The 16448-nt window shown below is 28.7% G+C and overlaps 2 protein-coding genes and 1 long non-coding RNA gene across 8 annotated transcripts; 2 read left to right on the top strand and 1 right to left on the bottom strand.

The window, feature by feature from the left end:
* The first annotated feature begins 9751 nt into the window (after positions 1-9751).
* LOC124420460 lies at positions 9752-10677 on the top strand. Of its 3 annotated transcripts, none has more exons than XR_006941228.1 (5): positions 9752-9904; positions 9990-10087; positions 10167-10257; positions 10332-10426; positions 10510-10677. It is a non-coding gene; the product is annotated as an uncharacterized LOC124420460 (long non-coding RNA). The 3 variants fall into 3 exon arrangements; XR_006941227.1 differs by having other exon boundaries at positions 10147-10257; positions 10332-10439; XR_006941226.1 differs by having other exon boundaries at positions 9753-9904; positions 10332-10439.
* On the bottom strand, positions 9807-11575 carry LOC124420457. 4 transcript variants are annotated; one of them, XR_006941221.1, is made up of 6 exons: positions 11214-11566; positions 10556-10591; positions 10378-10443; positions 10213-10297; positions 10043-10105; positions 9807-9915 (listed from the first exon to the last, which is right to left on the bottom strand). XR_006941221.1 is itself a non-coding variant. In XM_046953301.1 (5 exons), exons 1-5 carry the CDS (start codon positions 11408-11410, stop codon positions 9870-9872), a joined length of 435 nt encoding a protein of 144 aa, XP_046809257.1. In that variant the 5' UTR covers positions 11411-11575; the 3' UTR covers positions 9807-9869. The 4 variants fall into 4 exon arrangements, 2 of the variants coding, with proteins under 2 accessions (XP_046809257.1, XP_046809264.1); XR_006941222.1 differs by having other exon boundaries at positions 10213-10275; positions 11214-11565; XM_046953301.1 differs by lacking the exon at positions 10556-10591 and having other exon boundaries at positions 10213-10275; positions 11214-11575.
* Positions 11576-13105: 1530 nt separating this feature from the next.
* On the top strand, positions 13106-16080 carry LOC111689800 (protein lap1). The gene has a single exon (XM_023452262.2). The coding sequence runs from the start codon at positions 13397-13399 to the stop codon at positions 16037-16039; it is 2643 nt and encodes an 880-aa protein (XP_023308030.2). The 5' UTR covers positions 13106-13396; the 3' UTR covers positions 16040-16080.
* Positions 16081-16448: the final 368 nt, after the last annotated feature.

Raw genomic sequence — 16448 nt, 5'->3', positions numbered from 1 at the left:
AAATGAGAGTATGTGCAAAATTTCATCAAATTATCTTGAAAATTGCGACCTGTAGCGTGCGCACAAGGTTTACATGGACACACAGACAGATAGACAGACAGACGGACGGACAGACGGACATAGCTAAATCGACTCAGAAAGTGATTCTGAGGCGATTGCTATACTTTAAGGTGGGTCTAGGGCCAATATTTTTGGGTGTTACAAACTTCAGCACAAACGCATAATACCCTCCCCACTATAGTGGTGTAGGGTATAAACATGACTCTAAGAAACGCCATTCAATATAGTAGAATCATTCTTTTTATAACCATTGGTTTACAGGCTGAATGTTTCCATATCATTATGGTCTAATTCCAAAATATTGATATCTGGTTAAATATTATTTACGATGATAAAAATAAACCCAAAATCTTTGACCTACAGTGTTATTGTAATGGGCAACATAAGCGTGAAAGTTATAAGTAGTAAAAACTTAAATCTAATGTAGAGGATGACGTTTTGTTAAGGCATGTTTTGGAGTTGTATTCCGCTACAATATCGGGGAAATTGAAAATATATATGTGCTAATATCTACATGAATATATACTAGCCAACTTTGCCGGAAAATATCGATCCTAGTGGAACGAAAAGAGGCTTAAGATCCAGATAATTCAATTAGAAACAGAAGAACGATCTCAAAAAAACATCACGGAACGTTTAAGTACAGATCCTTACAACAAAATATATTACTTTTAGATACAACAGGAGTCAAATAAATCTCAATATTAAATTGTGGATTTACCTCTGGAAAAAGGGAAAGATAAATGAAAATGTGGTCAAAATACGCCATTTTAATGATTTTACTTATAAAGATGGTAAAATCGCCCCAAAATTGTGGCTCAAATGGGCCAAAAATATGTCCCTTCGGTTGATAGTAACCCCTTAAACAAACTTAAGCAAAAACAAGTTAGAGTGCTATATTCGGCCGTGCCGAATCTTAAATACCCTGATTTATCTATATTTAATCATTTGCATGTGAGTGAAATATTTAATAAAGAAGAAAGAAAAAGATAAAAATGTTGCTTGAAAAATTTGCATACTAAACATAAAATAAGCGACTAATATCTTCATGAATAAGGATATAATTGTTTATAATTATAGTTATGATAATGTAACTAGATTAATATTGTGGAAATGGCTTTCGATGGAACGATCGGATAAAGAAATTGACAGGAACATTTCTGAAGTAAAATAAAAAGTTTATTTTTTAAAAACTTTATTTGGTAATGAGTAAAAAGTGTTTACGTAATTTTCGAAAATGACCGAATAATTATGGATGATCGTTAAACAAATTTCAAGTATATTTTATGTATATAAAAGTAATATTTGTGCCAAATTTTTGCATGGATATTATTATTTGGCAATAAGTTTATGCACTTAAATGTTTTTCTAAAGAGAACCTTGTTCGGGAGCTATGAGTTATGTATATGACAAATTGTGGTCAAACGGAAAAAACTTGCGGTTACATTTGCGTCTATAAATGTGATATTTTTGCCAAATTTTGTACAAATATCTTATTTAGGTAATGAGTTATGGTTGTTGAAGCGACTTTTGGGAGAGCACCTTGTATGGCAGCTATGACCAATTGTAGACCGATCGGAAAAAAACATTTATGTATATCAAAATTATAGGTGTGCCAAATTTTGTAATAATAGTTTAATTAGGTAGCGAGATATGAGCGTTTAAGTGATGTATAAATATTTCAATTAGGTAATGAGTTTTGAGCGTTTAAGTGATTTTCGGAAGGGGACCTTGTATGGGAGCTATGACCAATTGTGGACCGATCGCAAGAAAATTTTAAGGTAACATTTATGTATATAAAAGTAATATTTGTAGCAAATATCTGAATTAGGTAATGAATTTTGAGCGTTTAAGTGATTTTCGGGAGGGGACCTTGTATGGGAGCTATGACCAATTGTGGACCGATCGAAGAACATTTTAAAGTAACATTTATATTTCAGTACTTCTCTATCGGAGGTTTCCTCTATTTAATTGTTAATAAACTTTAAGAGCAGGTCTATTATAGATGTTTATAATATTTTGTGCATTTTTAAGATTCAAGACTTTGTCGTAAGAAAATTTAAAAAAGAAAATATACAAAATAACAAGAATAAAATGTAAAAAATGTCAACAATAACAATATGCTTATATTTACTTTATTTTATATGTCATTGTTATGTCTTCGTATTTTCTTGTATATATTTTTTAACATTTTTATCTCTTACATTTTTTGGTTTTTATTTGTTGTTGCTGTTTTTTGTTTTTTTTTTTTTTTGGCTGTAACTGTTGTAAAGTACAACTGTCAAATGTCAAACTGTCATCAGTCCAGATAGTACGTGTTTATCTTATTTTATATAAATTTTATTTGTTTTTCGTTTTCTTCTTCTATATAAGACCTTTTCTGTATGAGTAAATAAACTGCAGTGACAAGTATGTTTTGTTATAAAAAAAAGAAAAATTTGCATTTAATTTGTTGTTCAATTTCATGTAGACAAGGATGCTTAACATTAAAGTTTTTTAAAACGAAATAAGTAGTTTTATAATATTTTTTGTTTAAATTTGAATTTTTATGACAACTAATTAAATATTTTTTTTTTTCGAAATTTAAACATAATGACAGTTTGTCTTTATCTATAAAAAACTATTTTTTTTAATTTTTAAATTACTTTTTTAAATATCAAAACTATTAAAACTTTAAACTTTCTTTACAGGTGTTAATTTCGTTTTATTTCTAATATAGTTGGTAGACCACTTCGACTGTAATCCATAAACAGTATTTTTTTTTAATTTAAATTACTTCTAAAAAAGTTTTAAACAAAACAATAAAGAAAAAAACTTCAATCCAACTAAAGTAACTAAATCCAAAATTCAGTAAATTTTTGATGAATTGTTAGACTTTTTTTGTTCTCTTAACAAGTACAAGAAGCTTTCGCAAAATAAAAATAAAAATAAAGTAAATCTGTTAAAGTTAAAATTGCATTTAATACTTAAATTGGAACACTTTGATTTACATGAAAATAGTAGCAGCAACTTTAGTATAAGTGAAACTATACAAGCACTTGTTAAAAACAAACAAACAAAAAAACCCCAAACAATGACAATGCCAAACTCAACAACATATCTGCAGCAGCAATACGACCAACATCTAAATCCGAAACAATCATTTCGAATATTGCATTTTATACGCCCTCAACAGCAAAAGTTTAAATTTAAACAATGGCAACTGCTGCAGCAACATCAATGGCTTGTTGTGTCAGTTGTTATGTTGGCACTTTTTACGGTTGCTATAGAGGGGATTACTGAGGAATTGTCACCAGGTAAGTGGGATATAAAGTTTATTTTTATTTTTCTGTCCAAAAAACAACTTTTCTCATGTAAACCAATAAAAGCTTGTTAAATAAAATTGTAAATAGATTTGTACTTTTTTTACCTTTTTTGGCAGAAGACAAAAAAAAACTTCAATATAAAAGGGTAGCAATTCATTGCTATTGTACTTTTTTCAGAATGAATATTGCACAACATAATTGACTAGTCAATGGTCTTTCATAGAATTACTAGTTAAAAGCTAAATAAGACAGTGATCTTGCCCATAAATATATTAGATAATACACGCAAAAAAAACATGTTTGTGGTAACCATTTTCTAATGGTTACCACAACCATGGATTGTAGTCTAAATATATTATGGTTATTGTAACAATTTTTAAATATCATATTATGATTAAAATCAGCAAAAATATTTTATCATAATATTTTTTATCATAATGACTATATTATGATCTAATGTGATCAATATGTCTTTACAAAAAAAGATTTATTCGAAATCAAATCTATTTTGATTACTGAATCAGTAAAATTACAGTTTCTAAAAAACCTACATTACTCCAACCGATTTACAAATTTCGATTTGATTCCCAAAAACATAACCACATTATTCTATACAAAGTGAAATACTTATACATATAATGTTATTAACCAAATGAAAATTAATTCAACTCATTTTATTGTGATTAAAACAACACACACACACACACAAAATAATATGTGTGAGGTGTGTGGCTAAAGTTGTTTTGTTATTGTACCAACAAACATAGAACAACAAAACATATAATGGTTATTTATAACAACATAACATACAATGGTTATATAACATATAGCAAACTTAACATATAATGGTTATTCGTAGTAAGTTGAAATATTTGTTATTAACATAATATGTTTTCATCGGTAACATTACTTAGTTATTGAAAATTAAATTATTTTTCAGTGAATCATACTCAAATTTATAATCGCCATGAACATGAAAATGATTACAGTAAAAACAATATTGTTTAAATATAATTAAAATAACAATTATTAGGTGTTGATAAAATATATTGTTACAGTGAATATAGTTTAGTTATAGTAACCATTTTGAACTATGTTTTTTCTCTACGTGTAGACTAGCTAATAAACTGGTTAAAAGACTAGGCCATAGACTTGTCGATAGACTAGTCAAGAGACAATAGAATATAAATTAGTCGACTAGTATATATTAGCTTATGGACTAGGCCATATGCTAGTTAATGGACAGCTCTAGACTAGACTACACCATCGAGTAATCCATAGAGTAGTAAATAAACTTGTCAAAAGAATGTCCATGGGCTGGTCCTTAAAATAGTACGTTGTCTAGTCTGTAGACTGCTATATATCATTGACATCTGACTAGTCCATAGACATCTATAGAATAGTCCTATGAGTAGTTCATATGCTATTCAAAAGACTAGTGATGAACTAATTTTCAGTAAACTTTCAACTTCATTTGTCGAAAACTAGTGCATTCTCTAGCCAATGATGTAGTTAAAAGACTTATCGGATTGGTTCATAGAGTAGTAAACAAACTAGTCCATAGACGTTTGTCCAGAGACTAGTTCAAAGACTGGAAATTAGCCATAAGCTAGCCAATGGATCAGTATATATATATATATATATATATATATATATATATAAATATATATATATTATATATATATATATAACTATATATATATATATATATATATATATATATATATTTAATATATATATATATATATTATAAATATATATATATATATTATATATAATATATATATATACATTATATAAATATATTATATATATATATATATATATATATATATATTATATATATATAATTATATATTTATACATATATTATATATATACATATATATATATATAATATATATTATTATATATATATATATATATATATATATATATTATATATATATATTATATATATATATATATATATATATTATATATATGCAAATCAATGGACTACTAAAAGATCAGTCAGTAGATTAGCAAATTGACTAATCAATAGACTAGACCTGGCCACACAACAGCCTGTAGACAAATTCATAGACTATTCAAGACTAGTCTAGATATTTGTCTTTAGCCTTAACCGCAGACAGGTCTATAGGTATAGGACAGGTCTAGTCATATGACTAGTTAATGGATTAGTTATTCGTCTTAAAACTAGTTCATAGAATTGTAAAATGAATACAGATAAAAATTTTAATAATTTTAAGATTATATGTGGCATCACTGGATGTTGTTTACTTTTTATGTAAACAACTGGATGTTGTTTACTTTTTATGTAAACAACTGGATGTTGTTTACTTTTTATGTTTTGTTTCTTGCTTTGTTTTTTATTTAGTTCAAGCATACGTACGTGTGACTTTTGTTTCTATTTGTTAGTAACAATTTTAAATGGTTATAGTTCCCAGAAATCTGGACCGATCTCATTAATATATAAATTGTGCACATCTTCGAAGAAATACATTTAAAATGATATACTTTTGGGCAAAATCGGATGTATACTGTAAGAGTAAAAGGGGTCTCAAAATTTTAGAATTCTGTATATATATCATTACTTGGTAATAAATATTGTGAATCTAAGTGATTTTCTGAACATAGTATGAGAGTTATGACCAAGTATGGACCGGTCGTGAAACAATTTTATAGTGAATTTATAATATATAAAAGAAATATTTTTGATAAACGTATGGATATTAATATTTGGTTATGAGTTATGTGCGTTTTTTCTCATTTTCGGAAGGGAACCTTCTATGTGTGTTTTTATAAAAGGGACCTTGTATGGGAGCTATGACCAGTTATGGACCGATGGAAAAAAATTTCTTAGTAATATTTTTGTGTATATGAGCAATACTTCTACCAAATTTTTATATGGATATCTTAATTATGTAATGAGTTATAAGCGTATAAGTGTTTTTCGGGAGGGGAACTTGTATGGAAGCTGTGACGAATTATGGACCGATCGGAAAAAGATTTTATAGTAATATTTCTGTATATAAGAGCAATACTTGTAGCAAATTTAATATGGATATCTTAATGAGTTTTGTATGTTTAACTGATTTTCGGTAGGGGACCTTGTATGGGAGCTATGACCAATTATCGACCGATCCAAAAAAGGCTTTTATTGTAATATTTCTGTATATAAGAGCAATACTTGTACCAAATTTTATATAGATATCCTAATTTAGTAATGAGTTATGCGCGTTAAAGTGATTTTCGAGGGGGGACCTTGCATGGGAGCTATGACCAAATATGAACCGATCAAAAAAATCTTTCATTGTATTATTTCTGTATATAAGAGCAATACTAGTACCAAATTTAATATCGATATCTTAATGTAGTAATGAGTGATTTTCGGGAGGGGACCTTGTATGGGAGCTATGACCAATTATGGACCGATCCAAAGAAACATTTATGGTTATATTTCTGTATATAGGAGCAATACTTGTACCAAATTTTCTATGGATATCTAAATTTAGTAATGAGTTATGTGCGTTTAAGCTATTTTCGGGAGGGGACCTTGTATGAGAGCTATGAGCAAATATGGACAGATCAAAAAAATCTTTCATTGTAAAATTTCTGTATATAAAAGCAACACTTGTACCAAATTTAATATCGATATCTTAATTAAGTAATGAGTTATGCGCGTTTATGTGATTTTCGGGAGGGAAGCTATGACAATTGTGGACCGATGGAAAAATTTTTCCTTGGTATGAATTGTATTGACATGAAACTTTAACTTGTAAATATTTGTTAAGATATCGATATTGTAACGGAAGTTATTAACAATAAACAATTAACAATAAACCCATTTTCCGGGAATATGTACATTTGTATGGGAGGTGCTGATTTTCAATACCATACTGCTAAGGATAACAATGAATATTTGTGGGGTTCCATTGCTTCGTTTTAACGTGAGCGTGTTTTATACAGACAGACGGACATATCTAGATCGACTCAGAATTTCATAAGGATCAAGAATATATATACTTTGTTGGGTCTTAGATGAATATTTCTTAGTGTTACAAACGGAATGACAAACTGATATATACCCTCTATCACCACTGATGGTGGTGGAGGGTATAATAATGTTATAATTAATATTGAATATATGTACATACTTTTGTATTTATTGAAATTACCTCTTATACTTTAGGAAGCAATAAAATAGGATTCTCTTATGTCCAATACATTTACCACCAAAGTTTAAACTGTCAGATCCATTTTTACATTTTCTGCAAATAATCGACATTTTTAATGGAACCGCGTGATGAAATAAGACATATATAACTTACCAGATCCCTTTTTTATATTTTAATTCGGTTAGAAGTATTTTAATAGAGGATACAATATTAGCTACTACTTTCTAAAAAATTAATAAAAAAGGGATCTGGTAAGTTATATATGTTTTATTTCATCACGCGGTTCATTAAAATTTTTTACATTTTCTGCAAATAATCGACATTTTTAATGGAACCGCGTGATGAAATAAAACATATATAACTTACCAGATCCCTTTTTTATATTTTAATTCGGTTAGAAAAGTATTTTAATAGGGGATACAATATTAGCTACTACTTTCTAAAAAATAAAATAATTAAAATTTAATTAATTAATTTATTGTTTTTAATCAATAAAAACATTATCTTTCATGAACATTTTTTTAATAACTTGGAATTAAACCATCTATAAAGATTGGAAATTACGAGCCATGGATTATTTTTAAAATTATTTACAGTCACTAACACTAATACTGCAATACTATTTTGCTCTCTTCTAATTAAGGAGTTATACACGTTCAAAAACTATCTACTTAGGTTTAATATCTTGGGAACGGCATGATCAATATTAAGAATATTAGTATCATATGATAGGTCATAGAAAGACCTAGTGTTAATAACTAAAAAAGTACCTATAATTAGAATAATTAAATCCAAAGCTATATGAAAATTAATAAAATTGTATTATTTTAAAAAAGGTGGGTTTAAAAATATCTGATTTCAATATTAAATATCTTATATGGGCAATTTCGTGTCGAGTGACCCAAGTCAAAAAATAATTTATGTATAAAACAGTAGTATTAATTTCAATATAATGATTCCAGATAGCGTTTGAATACTTTAAGTAAAAATTTAAATGTATTTTGTTTTGTTACGATAATGAAATACAAATAACATTTTAGCTCAAAGTGATCATACGTAATCTAGAAACAGGACCTAAACGCGCTAATAGTTTAAAAATATTGAAAGATAAGATTTAACTCAAATAAACCTAAATAGGTTAAAAATGCAATGTTCATCAAATGAAAGACGAAACGTACAACTTGAAAAAGTCATTAAATGCTTGTAACTCCTAGACCAATTAAGATATTAGACTTCGTTTAAAAATAATGGAAATGGAAACCGTTTAGAGTTGTTAACTTATTCCTAAAATAGTATTTTAATGTAAAATATGACAACTTACTTTTTAATTTAATTTATATAATCCTTGAAGATAATTACTTTTTGGTATATATTTAATAAACTTCGCCAATTAACAAAACCTTATTATATGTTTATTAACAGTTGACTTTTAACACAACACTGTCATATTGTTTTTTATTACTTAAGATTCACATTATATTAATTACACTATTTTTCTATGAACATTAAATTCAATAACTCATTTAAGTTTAACAATGAATAATTAAAACTAAACATGACTGGACAAAACACAAAACATCACTGAACTTAGCAAAATTTCTGCATTATATATTTTTTCGCGTTCACGCTAAAAAATGGAGTATTTATATTTTTTTGTTTTTGTACTCTTCCTTCTTTCATCCGGAAGTAACCTAAAACTATACTTTCAGACGGCGAAAACTAGAACTCAATGTATTTTGTTGAAGTGACTAAAATCCACACTTCCAGATGAATAAAATACAACATTAATGTGAACATTCTTCAAACTGTCTTCCAGAAGTGACATAAACATACAAATCAAGAAGATACAAATTAGGAAACAATGTATTTTGTTATTGTAAAATGTGTGTTCTCACCCAACTCTCATACAGAAGTCACTAAAACGTATACTTCCAGATGAAAAAAGTTCAACAGTCATGTTTTTTTGTTTAAGCAAAATGGATGCACTCTTCTAACTATCACCCAGAAGTAACTTAAAAGTGTATTTCTAGAAGACGAAAATTCGAAATCAATGTATTTTGTTTTTGTAAAATGTGCGTTCTCGTCTGACAATCGTCCAGAAGTGTTTCTGACGTGGCGTCTGGGGTGATGCGCAATAGTTTTGTCTTCTAAATGTTTGAAGGGATGAAAGAAAAAATAACACACATACGCACACCAATGTGTGCATACTATACACTACCTTTTTTAAAATGGGTGCAAAAATAAATAAATAAACACAAAATTTGTTGAAAAAAATTCACAATTTTTTATTTTGTTCTTTTATTTATTAAAAAAAGTTACAAAATTAACTCCAAATAAGTTGTTCCTTGTGGAAAAATGGTAAGTAATATCTGTAAATAAAGAAAAATAGATTTTAATGTGTTTTATTCTTAATAACATTGATTCCTTGTTTTTTTTTTTCAAGAAAAAAATTTGTTTGAAAAATATATGGAAAATTTCTAATTTTTGGCTACTGACCTGAAACTAACGGAGGAATTGGACCAAATCTCTCCTGGATCAGCGGTAAGCATCCTCAAGTGCCTGAAAATAGAAGAAAAAAACAAAAATCATTATTAACCAAGTTTTTCTGTTTTCGTTTAAGGGTACACTATGGACAAAAATTTACAAATTTTGTCAAGGCTAATGACCTGAAGCTAATGGACGAATTGGACCAAAACTTTCCGAGATCAGCGGTAAGTATCCTCAAGTGCCTGAAAATAGAAGAACAAAAATCTTTATTAACAAAGTTTTTCTGTTTTCATTTAAGGCTACACTTTTCGTCAACATTGACGAATTTTGTCAAGGCTACTGACCTGAAACTAATGGACGAATTGGACCAAATCTTTCCGAGATCAGCGATAAGTATATATATCAAGTGCCTGAAAATAAAATAAAAGAAAAAAACAAAAATCATTATTAACAAAGTTATTATATTTTCATTTAAGGCTACACTATGGAGAAAAATTTACAAATTTTGTCAAGGCTACTGACCTGAAGATAATTGGACCAAATTATGCACGTAATACACTGAAATAGAAGCCAAAAATATTTTTAAATTTATAATTTTCAAATATGTTACAAAGTTTTATTTAATAAACTTACAATTACTGTAATGAATACTAGTTTTTTAGTATGATTTTTTATCGACCTTTTCTGGTCTAGATAATAAACTAATCAATAGACTAGTCAATAAACTAACCAATAAAGTAGTCAATAGAGTAAGCAATAAAGGAATCAATAGACTGATCAATCTATTCAATAGACTAGTCAATGGACAAATCAACAGACTATTCAATCGACTAATCAATAGACTAGTCTATAACGTAATCCATACACCAGTCTATACACTAATCTATAGGCCAATCCTTGTGTTTGTAAATGTTAGTGTTTTTGTGTAATAATTTTTTATAGCCACCGGCTACGACCAAAGACTTTATAGCCGGCCGGCAATAAAAGAAGAATACACTAAACACTCTTACAAAGCACACTTGCACAATATTCGAATTGTTAAATATATTAACCAATTGGAATTAAAGCCGGAAAAGCAAATTTTCAGTTTACATTTTGGACAGAAATTTTTCCCATTGAAATTGTAAAATAAGAATTTACGTTCCGGCTTTACTGGACACTTAAAAATTCAAACTCTTACCTTGTCGGATCCTTCGGAAAGCGATGAAGATTCTCCCCTCCTAGACAATCCTTAACACATTTGCGGCTCCTAAAAAATCCCCAAACACCAACTACCACTCTTAAATGACACAACAGAAATGAGGAATTTGCGCCAAAATCGCAATTTGGAAGCCCAAATTGACACCAATTTTGCCGCAAAAAGAACATTTTCCTCATTTTTTTCACAAATTTGTTTGAAAAAATTTACAGTTCAATGTAAACAAACAATTTTTTATTTAACCCTCACAAATCAACCCTAAAAGAACAGTGACAGTCATTTGACCGGTCAATTGACTGTCACTACTGCGAATATACCCATCATTGCGTAGAACAAAGCTCCCATCACCTTCTTAAGGGCAATATGTAAAAAGTGATGGAAACATTTGTGTACATGTGATGTTGCATCACCCTCGCACTTATGAATTCTATCGACTTTAAAACATATATTTGAGCTGCTCACTCTTTTGCTTTTTACCAATCAAGGATGATGGAAATGTTAGTCACGATTGACTAATCATTCTTTATGGATATATCCATCACAGTTGACCGATCACACTTGATGAATTTATCCGTCAAATCTGACGGCTATGCCAATTTATAATAAAACACAATTTATTAACATTTTAAGACTTAAGGGAATTTATTGATATTTTAATATATAGGTATATATTTTTAATTTTATTAATATAGTAATCATATACATAAATTACCAGTCTTTTCACCATTTTACATATCTCGCAGAATCTTAAGTCCTCTGACGCTCCTATTAATTTGTGGATATAAGTTGTCTGTAAAGAAATACATAAGTATTCATAAATATGGAAATATAAAAATCATAAGTACATATTTATGTTACCATTGATTGAACTCCGAATTGTTTATCTTCTGATCCACTTCCTGAACTTTTTTAAAATTTAGTTTATAATAATTCTCTTTATTTTTTATAATTTAAAGACTTTGTAATTTTTTTATTTTTTCGCTTCTTGATCTTTGGCTTTCGCAGAAACAATTAATTTGTAACGACGAAAATACAACTCTGTAACACAGTGACAGTCATTTGGCTGTCATTGTTGATCAAAATATAAATTTTAATACATTTTAATCAAAATGTAGTTGTTTCATTCTTTCATATGCAAATTCAACCCTATACCACACATTGGGTCCAGTAACGGTCATTTTACCGGCCATTTGACTGTCATTGTTGATGGAATCATCCATTAAATTTTTTTCGACAATTCTATAAAAAAAATGTTGCATGTGTGTTAGTAAAATCATTTTGTATGTGTTAGTTTCGGTCATTCATTTCTTATAAGGAAAGTAAATTTATAAAGTAGACTCATTTGAACAGCTGACTATTTTTTAAACTTGCTGTTTGTGGACTTACTTGTCAAAAATGTTTATGTTGCCATATTTGTTTTCATTTTAACGCTTGCTTTTGTACAAATTTCTGAGTAATTTGTTTTATTTAATGTGAAAAAGTTTATTTTAAGTGTATAATATTTTTAAAAATGTTCTAATTTTTAAAAAATAAAGAAAACTCTGTGACTTTTAATATAAATAACAACATATTTTTGGAAAGTAAAATAATGTTTTTATGGAAAAAAATAATGCTATATTTTGCATTAATTATCGGTTCATTTTTGTAAACAAATTTTGACAAGTGAGTATTGTAAACAAAAACAAATTGCCTGTGGTTTTTGTAGACGTTTGTTGTACAAAAACTCGTGTCGCTACTTTATTAATTTACTTTGATCATTCGTTTACATTCAAAGTAAATTAATTAAAAATGTACTTTGTTTACATTCGTAAAAAAATGTTATTCAAGCGGTTGATTTACAAATATATATTTGTTCACATGCGTCCTTTAGTCGGCTTTCAGTTGACTTAATCCGACATCTTTAGTGTCAGCCGCCTCCAATATTTTTCGTCGCAGGGCTCTGGTCTTGGTATAAACACTTGTTCAAAAAATATTTTTATAATGAATAAGTTTTTGCAATATTCTCTTCTCAATGTAAATTTTGCGATAGTATTTATTTATTGTTAGGGGATTTGGTAATGGATTTGATGTCACTGTAATGTTAAAATATAATATAACAAGTATTGTGCCTTCATGAAATACAAATAAACTAAGAATCAATAGCTGATAGTAATGCTACATAAATTATGTCTTTATCAAAATTATTTCCTTGTTTTCAATTTCGAATGGAGAATAATATAAATAAACTGGACTATAGCAATAATATATTGTCAGAATCATTTCCTCAAGTGTGGCAATATGAAAGGACTTTGGAGGAATTGAATGTAATGTCAACAAGGATCAACTATATTCCGCCGCAATTATTTTACTGTCAAGGACTTAAAGTTTTATTGGCGAATAACAATAGCTTGGAAAGCATTCCAGAAGCCATCGGATCGTTGCGCCAGTTACAGCAATTAAATTTAAGTAAAAATTTTATATCAAACGTTCCAGACAACATAAAATCCTGTAAGCATTTAACACACTTAGATCTTAGCTGTAATACCTTGCAAAAATTACCGGATGCAATAACATGTCTGATTTCATTGCAAGAGCTTATATTAAACGAAACATATTTGGAGTTTTTGCCCGCAAATTTTGGTCGTTTGGTGAATTTGCGTATAGTAGAACTACGTACAAATAATTTAATTTCATTACCAAAATCGATTCAGCGTTTGACGAATTTACAACGCCTTGATATTGGATGTAATGAGTTTACCAAATTGCCTGAAGTCATTGGCGAACTAAAGCAATTGCGTGAACTTTGGTTTGATTTCAATCAAATTCAAGATTTTCCAAATCAGATTGGAAAATTACGGGAACTAGTACATTGTGACGCACATGGAAATTGCTTGAGTTACTTGCCAAATGAAATTGGCAATTGTCGTAATTTAGAGGTTTTAACAATTTCAATAAATAATTTAACAGCTCTACCTTTTAGCATTGGCATGCTCAAGTCTTTGGTAACATTAAAATGTGAATCAAATGAATTGACCGAACTGCCTAGTAGCATATCTTATTTGGAAAATTTAGAAGAATTAGTTGTAAGTCACAACAAACTGATTCGTTTACCAAATACAATAGGAATGTTAAGAAAATTACGGTATTTATTTGCTGATGATAATAATTTGCGAAAATTACCTGATGAAATATGTTCTTGTTCCGTACTTAGTGTCCTAAGCATTAGTCGCAATAAAATAGCTGCATTGCCCGATAATATAGGACACTTAACGAATCTCAAAGTTTTGAATATTGTTCAAAATAATATCGCTACTTTACCTGTGACTCTCTTAAGTCTAGTAAATTTAACATCTTTGTGGATTAGCAATAATCAATCTCAACCTCTAATACCATTGCAGTATGCAGACATATCAAAAAAAACTCAACTGACTTGTTTCATGCTACCTCAGTTAGGTGTAATGCAAGCACCGGCTGAGCGAAATAATTGCATTAGTATAGAAAACAACGTTGTCGAAGAAGAGCAACTTTTAAAAGATGCAGCTATATCTAAACGTCGAATATGGTTTGCAGAAGAAACAACAATATTACGTACAAATCCAGAAATAGGGATGTTACCCTTGACAACATCGACGTCGATATCGTTTAATAATGACAAAGTATTATTGTCATGTACTAATTCAACCAACAATACAACAACAATATCTTGTAATAATAAAGACCTAACTTCTGAAAACTCAAACATAGTACGAGCATCCAATTTTAAAGACTTTCTTATGCGGTCACCTACTCCCTATCCTAAGGAATTACGTTTAATGGCAAAATATGTTCATGTGAATAATGCAAAAACTCCTAATAACTGCAATAATCACAACCAAGTAATTTTTTTTAATGAAAATAGATCGGATAACAAAACGTCAAATCAATCTTTACAACCAAAAAACTGTCCTGAATATTGGTCATGCAATACATCTAAAGAACAGCCGTTAGGTAATATATCTGAGATTGATAAGCGTAACATCCAAGTCGAAAGTAATTTTAGCCATGAAAACATACAGTCCTATATACAACAGCGACAAAGACAGGACATAGAAATAGAAAAAGATTTGCAAAAACATACAGAAAACTCAAGCAATCTTGGTCAACAATTTGTTAATGTAGAGAACATTCCAAAACCACCTCCTTATCATATAGCACGATGTTTTACAAAAAAGAGTGTTGACGACTTAACAAAGTACGAATTTGTACGAAAACGACAAGAGCAGAACCATAATTTTCACCGTTTTAAAGATATGATTGACGACAATAGCCAACTTTGCTTACAAACAGGTCCTATTTTTAAAAATTTATCTAACAAACCTGAACTCAATTTTGATTTTGTAAATAATTTAATGGTTCAAAAAATTGATCAGAAAGAAGAGGCAAGCAAATCTGAAGAATTTAAAGGTGCTGAAAATACATTGACATCCATTCTGAGCAAAAATGAATTATTGGAACCGATAAACACGTTACAAAGATCAAATATTTTTCCAAAAACAAAAAACAGATCGAGAACAAAATGGCTTTTCGGTGCCCATAGAAATCCAAGAGTTATACAAGTAAATATAAATTTGGAGAATGGAAGAGATTTTGAAATTGATATTTTACCTAACAAAGAAGGAATATTTGTTGTCTCGACGTCTTCAGAATCAAATGCATCTCAATTAATACAACCATTTGATAAGCTTCTTGAAGTTGATGGTGTCGATTTTACAAACATTAGTATAAATGAAGCACGTCAAGTATTACACAATTCTCGCCCTTTAAAATCCATTATGCTTTCTCGTAAATAATACATTGTATAAAATATATAAAAATATTTGAAATAATTAAATAGATTTTCTTTTTTCTTGCAACAAAGAGAAGTATAGCAACATTTATTAATTAGTTTGAATTATTTACAGGATTTTTTTTTACAAAAACAATATCTTTCACGATTTTTGATTTAGTAAATTCTTTATAGCGATCACAATGCTGCAATAGTTTTTTTCAAAATTTCAACTCCTTCATTTGCATATCTACGGTGGAAACCATTGTCGTTCAACATTGTTCCCTATTCAGAAACTGCAGAATTGGTAGAAAATCATACCTTCATAATTGATTGTTATGACAAATCAGAAAGAATGCTCTTGATTTCACAGATTAATATTGCTCCAAAAATACATTTTGGATCATCAAAGATGCACTTAAAAATTTTTATTT

The sequence above is a fragment of the Lucilia cuprina genome, chromosome 2 (genome assembly GCF_022045245.1).
Source record: "Lucilia cuprina isolate Lc7/37 chromosome 2, ASM2204524v1, whole genome shotgun sequence".
In the NCBI taxonomy this organism is placed as follows: Eukaryota; Metazoa; Arthropoda; class Insecta; order Diptera; family Calliphoridae; genus Lucilia; species Lucilia cuprina.
The sequence above is the reverse complement of the archived record's forward strand: the minus strand, read 5'-3'. Positions and strand labels throughout refer to the sequence as shown.

Bases quoted from the DNA above. Each gene is read 5' to 3' on its own strand.
- LOC124420457 (XM_046953301.1), bottom strand. From the start codon at position 11,410: ATGAGGAAAATGTTCTTTTTGCGGCAAAATTGGTGTCAATTTGGGCTT. The intron at 10,444-11,213 runs GTAAGAGTTTGA...TTTTATTTTCAG, and splicing joins TTTCCGAAGGATCCGACAAG to GCACTTGATATATATACTTA. The intron at 9,916-10,042 runs GTCAGTAGCCAA...CTTTATTTACAG, and splicing joins AATTCCTCCGTTAGTTTCAG to ATATTACTTACCATTTTTCC.
- LOC111689800 (XM_023452262.2), top strand. From the start codon at position 13,397: ATGTCTTTATCAAAATTATTTCCTTGTTTTCAATTTCGAATGGAGAAT.